The 11,101-nt window shown below is 43.6% G+C and overlaps 1 protein-coding gene across 4 annotated transcripts; it reads left to right on the top strand.

Annotated features, from left to right (window-relative positions):
• The first annotated feature begins 1,712 nt into the window (after positions 1 to 1,712).
• LOC120736729 (cadherin-12-like) lies at positions 1,713 to 10,267 on the top strand. 4 transcript variants are annotated; one of them, XR_005696595.1, is made up of 3 exons: positions 1,713 to 2,591; positions 5,262 to 5,359; positions 8,538 to 10,267. XR_005696595.1 is itself a non-coding variant. In XM_040037015.1 (2 exons), the coding sequence occupies exons 1-2, from the start codon at positions 2,576 to 2,578 to the stop codon at positions 9,128 to 9,130; spliced, it is 609 nt and encodes a 202-aa protein (XP_039892949.1). In that variant the 5' UTR covers positions 1,713 to 2,575; the 3' UTR covers positions 9,131 to 10,267. The 4 variants fall into 4 exon arrangements, 2 of the variants coding, with proteins under 2 accessions (XP_039892949.1, XP_039892950.1); XR_005696594.1 differs by lacking the exon at positions 1,713 to 2,591 and adding an exon at positions 4,688 to 4,866; XM_040037015.1 differs by lacking the exon at positions 5,262 to 5,359.
• The last annotated feature ends 834 nt before the right edge of the window (positions 10,268 to 11,101 follow it).

The raw sequence follows: 11,101 nt of genomic DNA, 5'->3' as shown, positions 1-11,101 counted from the left end.
ACACTTGAGGCTGGATGGGCGACTCTGGTCCTCCAACTGTCAACAAGGCTGGACGGGCGATTCGGGCCCTCCACTGAACACTTGAGGCTGGACGGGCGATTCGGGCCCTCCAGCTGTCAACACTTGAGGCTGGACGGGCGACTCGGGCCCTCCAGTTGACGACACTTGAGGCTGGACGGGCGATTCGGGCCCTCCAGTTGACGACACTTGAGGCTGGACGGGCGATTCAGGCCCTCCAGCTGTCAACACTTGAGGCTGGACGGGCGACTCGGGCCCTCCAGTTGACGACACTTGAGGCTGGACGGGCGATTCGGGCCCTCCGTTGACGACACTTGAGGCTGGACGGGCGTCGGGCCCTCCAGTTGACGACACTTGAGGCTGGATGGGCGATTCGGGCCCTCCAGTTGACGACACTTGAGGCTGGACGGCGACTCGGGCCCTCCAGTTGACGACACTTGAGGCTGGACGGCGACTCGGGCCCTCCAGTTGACGACACTTGAGGCTGGACGGGCGATTCGGGCCCTCCAGTTGACAACACTTGAGGCTGGATGGGCGATTCGGGCCCTCCAGCTGTCGACACTTGAGGCTGGACGGGCGATTCGGGCCCTCCAGCTGTCGACACTTGAGGCTGGACGGGCGATTCGGGCCCTCCAGCTGTCAACACTTGAGGCTGGACGGGCGATTCAGGCCCTCCAGCTGTCAACACTTGAGGCTGGATGGGCGACTCGGGCCCTCCAGCTGATGACACTTGAGGCTGGACGGGCGATTCGGGCCCTCCAGCTGATGACACTTGAGGCTGGACGGGCGATTCAGGCCCTCCAGCTGTCAACACTTGAGGCTGGACGGGCGATTCGGGCCCTCCAGCTGTCGACACTTGAGGCTGGACGGGCGACTCGGGCCCTCCAGCTGATGACACTTGAGGCTGGATGGGCGACTCAGGCCCTCAACATTATGCTGGTTTTGGATCTACTTGATTACTCTGATTTGGTATGTGACAATAGCTTCATTCTCTTCCTGGATTTTTATAAGGCTTTTGATACAATTGAACAGCCAAAAATTTGGCTTTGGAGAGTTTTTCTGTGAAGCTGTCAAAACCTTATACACGAATGACAATAGTTCTATTAAAATGATTAACGGCTCCGCCCCGAGATTTGACCTGAAACGTGGTATTCGCCAAGGATGTCCTATTTCACTATATTATTTTTACTTTGGTGGTTACAATTCTACCGGTGTTCCAGATTAACTGGCGTCGCAGTTCAACTGGTGTTGGTCATGCAGATGTGTGGTAGACTTGCTTTAGAGGAGCCGCTAACCGACAAAACAGCAAATAAACACCAAATATTTTATCTGTGACATTTGTGAGGTTACCTCAAGCACGAAACAAATTCAAAATAGGTGATAGAGCCAGCTGCAGATGTGTGTCACAAGTTAATCTGTGATTATACTGGCTGTATAATAAACAGAAACAAATTATCCCTGTTGTCTTTGCTTATTGACTGGCTTTACTCACGACAATCCACATTGCTGGCATTGCTTTTTTCAGTATGTTTGGGGGTTGATTTGAATGCACCAGTGTAAGTGCAGCCACTCAGCCTCTACTGCAGATGTGTGTCACAAGTTAACCTAGTAGTAGGCTATGGCACTTGGCCACAGGTGGCAGTAGTGGACTGACCTCCATGTGAGACTGCCCCAGCTGCTATGTGATAGTCAGTAGATCTGCTACCAATTTCTGATCATAAGCAAGTTTTGGAAATAAATCATGAATATTCCTAGCTTAGCTTTAAAACCAAGAAATTCTAACTCTCCCCCACACTCACAAACAGATGAAAAATCAACTGACACACCTGACTAACTCACTTTTTTAAATCCACTCACTCTCACTGGCTCTGTTTTTTACTAATCACTGTGTAACTGCTGTAAATTCACAGTATCTGCCATCTCCTTACAAATGTTTATTATATTAACCACACTTATACAGACTGTATATAAAAACCAACTCTCCAGCCATGTTGATGAATTATCTATATTCGTTGGAAATGTTAATTTCCAGAGAAAAGACACAGACAGACTATGCTTACAGGATGTGATGATACAACACTAATTAAATATTGATGTGTCATATATTTGTTCAGACATATGTCTTTGTTATGGGACGAAATATTGAAATCATCAGGAACAATGGGAGTGGTGATTTCTATAACTTTGTGTATATAATTTGGCATTTCTTACTGATTTAGGCAAAAAATAAATACATAATACCATTTCATTTATTTTAGCGTCTTATTTGGAAGACGCAAAAACAGACAAAATAGAAAGTTCCAAATGTATTGTGCATGAAACGAATTCAAACATAGCGATTGAGCCAGGTGCAGATGTGTGTCACAAGTTAATTTGGCTGTAGACTATGGCAGTTGGACACAGGTGGCGGTAATTGACTCCACTCTATTCGAGTGCACACAAACCAAAAGAATGACAACAACAACAAGCTTTTCCCGATTGTTTACTCTTGCTGTCTTGTGAACAGCATCGGTGTGGTGACGTTTATTTGTTTGCTGTTTTCACCTTCTTCTCATACATGAGGATATCACCAGGTAAACTCGCGACATTTTTTTACATTTTGTTGTTGAACAGCAATAAGACTGACTTAGTGTGTTTGAGGTAACCTCACAAATGTCACAGATGAAATATTTGGTGTTTATTTGCTGTTTTGTCAGTAGAGGCTCCTGAAAAGCAAATTTACCACACATCTGTTCGACCAACACGTGTTGATCTGCGACGCCAGTTAATCTGGAACACCAGGTTTTAAAGTAGTTACGCAAAACAAAGCGTTTTCGCTCCGACCAGTCATTAAGGGTTAAGCCATTCGCCTTTATCTACTGAAAAGGCTGCCAAACCTTAAATTCAATCACATGAATGAACTTTTCCTTTATCAAAATGCAGCTGTGTGTGTGTGTGTGTGTGTGTGTTGCGTGTGTGGTGTGTGTGTGCGTGTGTGTGTGTGTGTGTGTTGTGTATGTAGGCTACACCTTCAGATTTTCACTCCAAAAGTACTGTGTTTGACCGAACTGTCAGAGTAAAGTTGACTGACGTGTGAGGACATGAAACCTTGTTGTAGCGTCAGTGTAAAACACTTATTGCTGTGACAGAGCTGACGTATTTACATAATCCTCTTCTTAGAAGTCCTGAGTGAACTCACACATAACAGCAAACATCCAAGTCCAAACTTGCTGTACTTGATATTTAGAAAAAAGACAGCCATTACCTTGAATGAGTCAGGGCTCCACCTCTTATAGAACAAAGACAGTAGAAAGATTTCCCAACGAGAGACAAGCTCCAGGAGGTCTTTGATTTATTGACCCACAGAAAGATGAGATGCACTGATGCTACCTCACTCAAGGCCCAGTCTAACAGTATTTTGTAAAACCGTCACATAAATGGAATCTATGTTTTGTGCTCATGGTCCATTTTTATGCCGGTGAGCCTGGATTTTTAAGAAATTACTTTTGACAGGAGGGTGTTGACAAAACAGAGTTTGCCTACTGTAACCATGAAAACACAGGTTAACCACTGTATTTTAGTCCAAACTATGATTGTCTTTCTAAACCTAACCCAGTAGCTTCTTTGAAACTTAACCCCCTCAACATGTTTTAATTAGAGATAATTTAACTGAGTTAAGGACAATATGGGACACCTCGTATGCTACCTGTCCTTTATATGCCTTTCTCATTTTTGTTCTCATTCTCATGCAGTCTCAGCCCAAGATCTATTCTTATTCAATCTGCAGTAAATATTCTCTAATCTAATTGAGGATGAGGTCCCTATGATTGAAATTAACACTGGGACTCAAATTTGTGGCAAGAAATATGAATAGATTAAAGATTGCAAGCAATTCATGGGTTGTCTGGGAGTCGCTCTATCTGCAGCACCAGTGTAGTAAATTGGTTAATGGTACAAAACTCCAGCTACAGATTTTTTCACTGTATTTATTTCAGCACCAAATTGCAGTAAAGTCAACTTCACTTTCAAATAAAAACATTGATTTATTAAAATTATTAATGACCGCTACAACCGTTTTCTATTACTACAGACAAACTATAGAATAAGGATTTGCGAGCCAGAGCTTCAGAAGGCTAATACTGCCCTGAAGATAATGGCAGCATGTACATGAGTGTAAGGAAACACACCCATTTTAATTAGTAAAATTTATATGATAGCCTCAGAGAGTCGATGGTTTCAATGAACTGTGTGGCAGCGGCCAGCTGCCTAAACTGATTAAAGATTAGATTTGCCTTTGTGTCACTGTGAGCATTCTGCAAGTTCTTTAAACACTCAGTCATGTGATATAATCACAGAAAATAAATAAAAAGCGAACCCAACATCTGGAACATTCAGACTGGAATATGAAAACAAATCTAAACCAGTTAACATAAAAAAAACAGTCAACCTAGAACTGTATTCCTGGACTGGGCTCATCTACAAACATATACAGTATCTATTTCCCAGTTTCAGCTGTGAGTCCGTTACCGTGAACTACGGAGCGGCAGATTTGTGCTGCTTGTGCTGGAACTAAGCTGCACACAGGTGATGTTAGCCAGGGAAACATTACACACTGACTTTAATGGAGAGACCGGAAATAAAAACACACACAGTTTGTTGTGTGAAGAAATCAAACATGAGCTGAACAAACAGTAAACCAGTAAAGTTCCTAAAGACAAACTGTTAAAGGAGGAAACAAAGCAAACTTACAGTTTCTTCAAACACACACCAACAACAAGCTCCACTCCACACCTGGACGCTAAACACAGACACGCAGGTGAGCTGCTTCCTGGAAGGAGGCGGGACTCCACTTGTCGTACATCAGGACAGGTGTGGGAGGGAGAGAAGGAAGATTTTCACAAAAGCAGCATGTTGTTTTTGAATGAGTATAGAATGAAAGCTCTGATTTGGACACACACACTCCAACTAACAAGGAAACAAGAAGCAGGCAGGAATGGTGCTTCACCTCACTATTGTGCTACAGAATAAAAGCTGATTATCGGTCAGCTTTATAAACACACTTTGAAATATGTCACGGGCAGAATAATCTGTTCCAAAGTGACTGCTGTAAGCCAGAAACCAAACTACTTGCGCTGATGATACAAAACCTAAGAGAAATAATGAAAAGCTTATTTAACTCTGTTTTAACACATGAAAAATGCAGAAATGATAAATCATCGTCATAAGGGTCTTCTGAATTGCTCTTTATCTGGTCCCTCACCCAGGACCAATTTGCCATGGGAGACCCTACCAGGGGGCAAGGGCCCCAGGACAACATAGCCCCTTGGATCCCTGGGAAACACAAATCCTCCATCATGATAAGGTATTAATTCATGGAGTTGTAGGGCTGTCCTGGTTGACACGCCTCTACAATGATGCGTGGAGATCAGGGGCAGTACCCCTGGACTGGCAGACCGGGGTGGTGGTTCCCATCTTTAAGAGGGGGGAGGGAAGGGTGTGTTCCAACTACAGGGAGATCACACTTCTCAGCCTCCCTGGGAAAGTCTATGCCAGGGTGCTGGAAAGGAGAGTTCGTCTGTGAAGGTTACAAATGATCTTCTTATGGCCTCTGACAGTGGACTCATCTCTGTGCTTGTCCTGCTAGACCTCAGTGCAGCGTTCGATACTGTCGACCATAATATCCTATTAGAGCGATTAGAACATGCTGTAGGTATTACAGGTACTGCACTGCAGTGGTTTGTATCATATCTATCTAATAGACTCCAGTTTGTGCATGTAAATGGAGAGTCCTCTTCACACACTGAGGTTAATTATGGAGTTCCACAGGGTTCAGTGCTAGGACCAATTCTGTTTACATTATACATGCTTCCCTTAGGCAGCATCATTAGAAGACATAGCATACATTTACACTGCTATGCAGATGACACCCAGCTCTATCTGTCCATGAAGCCAGATAACACACACCAATGAGTTAAACTGCAGGAATGTCTTAAAGACATAAAGACCTGGATGGCCGCTAACTTTCTGCTTCTTAATTCAGATCAAACTGAGGTTATTGTACTCGGCCCTGAAAAGCTTAGAAATATGGTGTCTAACCAGATTCTTACTCTGGATGGCATTACCTCGGCCTCCAGTAATGCTGTGAGGAACCTTGGAGTCATTTTTGACCAGGACATGTCCTTCAACGCACATATTAAACAAATATGTAAGACTGCGTTCTTCCATTTGTGCAACATCTCTAAAGTTAGAAATATCCTGTCTCAGAGTGACGCTGAAAAACTAGTTCATGCATTTATTACTTCCAGGCTGGACGAATGTAATTCATTATTATCAGGAAGTCCAAAAAACTCCCTGAAAAGCCTTCAGCTGATCCAAAATGCTGCAGCAAGAGTCCTGACAGGGACTAGAAAGAGAGAGCAGATTTCTCCTGTTTTGGCTTCCTGTTAAATCCAGAATTCAAAATCCTGCTCCTCACATACAAGGTCTTAAATAATCAGGCCCCATCTTATCTTAATGACCTTGTAGTACCATATCACCCTATTAGAGCACTTCGCTCTGCAGGCCTACTTGTTGTTCCTAGAGTATTTAAAAGTAGAATGGGAGGCAGAGCCTTCAGTTTTCAGGCCCCTCTTCTGTGGAACCAGCTTCCAGTTTGGATTCAGGAGACAGACACTATCTCTACTTTCAAGATTAGGCTTCAAACTTTCCTTTTTGCTAAAGCATATAGTTAGGGCTGGACCAGGTGACCCTGAATCCTCCCTTAGTTATGCTGCAATAGACGTAGGCTGCCGGGGGATTCCCATGATGCATTGGGTGTTTCCTTTCCAGTCACCTTTCTCACTCACTATGTGTTAACAGACCTCTCTGCATTGAATCATATCTGTTATTAACCTCTGTCTCTCTTCCACAGCATGTCTTTATCCTGTCTTCCTTCTCTCACCCCAACCGGTCGCAGCAGATGGCCCCGCCCCTCCCTGAGCCTGGTTCTGCCGGAGGTTTCTTCCTGTTAAAAGGGAGTTTTTCCTTCCCACTGTCGCCAAAGTGCTGCTCATAGGGGGTCATATGATTGTTGGGTTTTTCTCTGTATCTATGAAGCGCCTTGAGGCGACTTTTGTTGTGATTTGGCGCTATATAAATAAAATTGAATTGAATTGAATAGAACTTCATCACTTTTACTGCATACACAGAACTGGATGGCTTTCAATACAATGTTGCTTTTACAAGACTGTTATTGAAAAGCAAAGAAACATTGTTTAGAAAACCTGCAGGATGTGGAAGAGTTTTGATGTAATGATGGATGGAGGGCTGCAGTGATCCATACAGGACACACAGCATGAAGGTGTGAGGGACCACACGACAGAGAGCAAGGGGCGACTCGAACAATATATACTTACCAGAATTCAATTCAATTCAATTCAATTTTATTTATATAGCGCCAAATCACAACAAAAGTCGCCTCAAGGTGCTTCATAGATACAGAGAAAAACCCAACAATCATATGACCCCCTATGAGCAAGCACTTTGGCGACAGTGGGAAGGAAAAACTCCCTTTTAACAGGAAGAAACCTCCAGCAGAACCAGGCTCAGGGAGGGGCGGGGCCATCTGCTGTGATTGGTTGGGGTGAGAGAAGGAAGACAGGCTAAAGACCTGCTGTGGAAGAGAGACAGAGGTTAATAACAGATATGATTCAATGCAGAGAGGTCTGTTAACACATAGTGAGTGAAGAAGAAACACCCAGTGCATCATGGGAATCCCCCGGCAGCCTACGTCTATTGCAGCATAACTAAGGGAGGATTCAGGGTCACCTGGTCCAGCCCTAACTATATGCTTTAGCAAAAAGGAAAGTTTGAAGCCTAATCTTGAAAGTAGAGATAGTGTCTGTCTCCTGAATCCAAACTGGAAAGAATAACAACAAAAGATGCAAAGGGTGGGATACAGCTGGAAACTATAACATGATGAGACACGAAATAAACACACCATGAGTCTGAACAAGGAACCATGGTTAGTTTAACAGGAGGACCAGACAGGACAGCACAGAGAGACGGGTGAGATCGGGGACACAAGAGAACAAATCAGGGAAAATGAGACACAAAGGCACAGAGGGACGATAACCACAGGAAACACCAGATCGAAGGTCCATGAACAAACACAAGACTTACTTCACACACGAGACTAAAGGACAAAACACAGAGACCAAGATAAACAACAATAGGAGGCATGAATACAAAAGGACACAAGCAATAAACTGAAACTAGATACAATACAGTAAACAACTCAATAAATGCAGAAAAATGACAAAACACTGGGTGGATGACCCAGGATGACCCCTTATGGTGCCTGTCTTCCCCATCCTGGTGTTTGAACCTCAGTGGGGTATACTGCATTGCAACACGTTCCTAAAGTATTGTCCAAACATTGATCTAAAATCCAGCAGATTTGATTGCACCATGTAATGTTTTATACATTTATATTTTTAAGGATCATGTATGTGTGTGGTCACCATGGTAACCAGTGCTTCTCTCTGTTTTCTGCCTTGCAGGTATGTCAGTGTTATACATGAGTCAGAGGCCCCAGAAAGTGAAAGACACGCTGATGAGATCAAAAGAAGACATCCGTGATAATGTCATTCACTATGACGACGAGGGAGGTGGCGAGGCTGACACTGACGCGTTTCACATGGGCACCTTGTGCAAAACAGACCACAGCAGCATCTCCAACAAGAAGAAAAATGGCTATGGCGACGGCATTCTGATGCATCTCAGCACCCACTGTGACAATGTCAGGTCACCTGACATCCATCTGCAAACAGCCAGCTTCATCGCCACCGGGAACAAGCCTCCACTCTTCTGCCGCGGCAGGGCGACCCAAGGCGATGCTGAATTGATCAGAGAGGTCATTGAACACCGACTGAAGGAGAGCCAGCAGGGGTACGCGGCCCTACCTGCTGATTCACTGGCAACCTACGCATACGAGGGGGATGGCTCAGAGGCGCGTTCTCTCTCATCCATAGAGGACTCTTTTGTACTTGACAGTTTAGGGGATTTTAGCTCGCTTGGCGACTGGGGACAGCCATTTAAAACACTGGCTAGCATCCTTGACAAGCAGCCACCGTCTCTCTTTAACGAGAGCTGAGAGGAAATTGAACTGAATATTAGTTCAGTTAGGCCAAATATTATTGAACATGTCACTTGTCAATGTATTTCTAAAGGTGCTGCTGACGTTTTCATACAAAAGGTGTCTTGAAGCTGTGATCTCAACAGAGGCTTGTTGTTACATTTCAGTAAGTAGTTTTTTTTTCCATGTCATTTTCTCATTATTACATCTGTGGTTTCATTTCTCTGCATGTGTGGACTGGATGGGTTGTTGCTGCAATCTGGTGGGAATTTCAAGTCAACGGCACCTTGAGAAATATATTTAGTTAAAAAATTGATGATGTGTGTGTATGTGTGCATAATATTCAACCATCCAGTTTCTTCCACTTATCTGGGGCCTCAGCCCCAGCAGAGAAGCCCAGACCTCCCTCTGTCCAGCAACTTCTTCTAGCGTGTCCAGGGGAACACCAGGGTGTTCCCAGATCAGCTGAGAACAATGATCTCTCCAGCGTTTCCTGGCTCTTCCCTGTGGGACATGCCTGCAAACCTCAATAAGGAGGCGTCAGATGCCTGAAATATACATTTTTAAACGTGACAGACACTAGAACGATGTAAGAATTGTCAGAATGATAAAACCAAACTTGTTCACGTCGGTAGTATTTATATGCTTCCACATCATCCAAGGGTCTGTCTTCTGTCTTCTCTCAAGTCTCAGCTTTCAAGCATTCTCCCAGTGGAACCTGGTTTGGTTCATCTTTGGATTCACCTTAGTTTGGACAAGCTGGCAAGTAGGTTGCAAAAGTGAATATAAGTAAACCTCTTAACTGGTCAGTAAGGACCCATACAGGTTTAGAGTGGGGTTTTGTTTTAGCTACTATAAAACGACCATTTGTGTTACTTTCAAGTGTCATACATCAATGAGCAGTAATGTTTTTCCATTTAACGCTTTTTTATGTTCCAGATCGGTGATTTATTTTATAAAAAAAGCTAAATGTTACTTTGAATCTAACTCCAGATGCATCTCAGTGGGTTCGTGCTAAGAGTTCATGTGTGTGACCTGTAAGCTAAAAATCCAGACTGGAAGGTAAATGTGTTATTAACTCATATTAATTTGTTTCATTGTTTTATGAAATGTTCAATCGTGCGCCTAAATAAAGTCAGAACCACAGCCACCAAAGCCACTTCTATGTGCTCATTATTAGACAAAGGTTAGCAAAGTAGAGAAACTTGAAAACAAAACGTGCTGCAGTCATAATAAAACAGCAGATCCATTATGCTGCTGCCTGCAGACGTGTGGGCTGCAGTTGTTTAAGAGGCAACTGTCATTTAAATTGCAACTCTATGCAGTGTAGGAATGGCCTAAGCTTTCTTGCACAGATACTCCAACTTTTATACTTTGATGCTATCATTTATCTAAAATCAGTTTTTAATAAATACTCAGTGAAACTCACTCCAGAGTGTGGATATTACTCTGAGACAAACAAAAACAGCCATATAAGGAGACAGTTTTGTCTGTCCCTTTACAAACTGCCAAATCCTTACCCATCCATGTCCATCCACAAGCTTGGACTAAGGTAATGTACTCTGCACAAGCGTGCATGCAGCTGCTGTTTAGATATACTGAATGAAATATACACTTTCATTCAGTGAGCACTTCACATCAGCTGATTCTCGAAACATGAATATTTATCTCTCTCCACACTTATCCAGTGTGATTTTGTTTTTAAATGCTGCTGATGTTGTTGATGAGCAACACCAAGACGGCGTGAACAGAGCGTGGGGAATGTGACATACACTCCATGAGCCATCATCTACCCATCACTTGTTCGTATTCTTCATTTAAGAATTTTGGATTCGAAATCTCACACAGGCTGGTTGTTGGTTTGGAGGAGATGAGGAAATGTGTGAGGTGGCTGTCATCTGGTTAACAGCTTGCTGTCCATCCAATTATCCCCTGATTGGGCATCTATTCAAATCAGCCTCTCACAGAGAGCCTGGGAGCTGTAAGCAT

Source organism: Simochromis diagramma, unplaced genomic scaffold (genome assembly GCF_900408965.1).
Source record: "Simochromis diagramma unplaced genomic scaffold, fSimDia1.1 OVJJ01000630.1, whole genome shotgun sequence".
Taxonomy (NCBI): Eukaryota; Metazoa; Chordata; class Actinopteri; order Cichliformes; family Cichlidae; genus Simochromis; species Simochromis diagramma.
The sequence above is the reverse complement of the archived record's forward strand: the minus strand, read 5'-3'. Positions and strand labels throughout refer to the sequence as shown.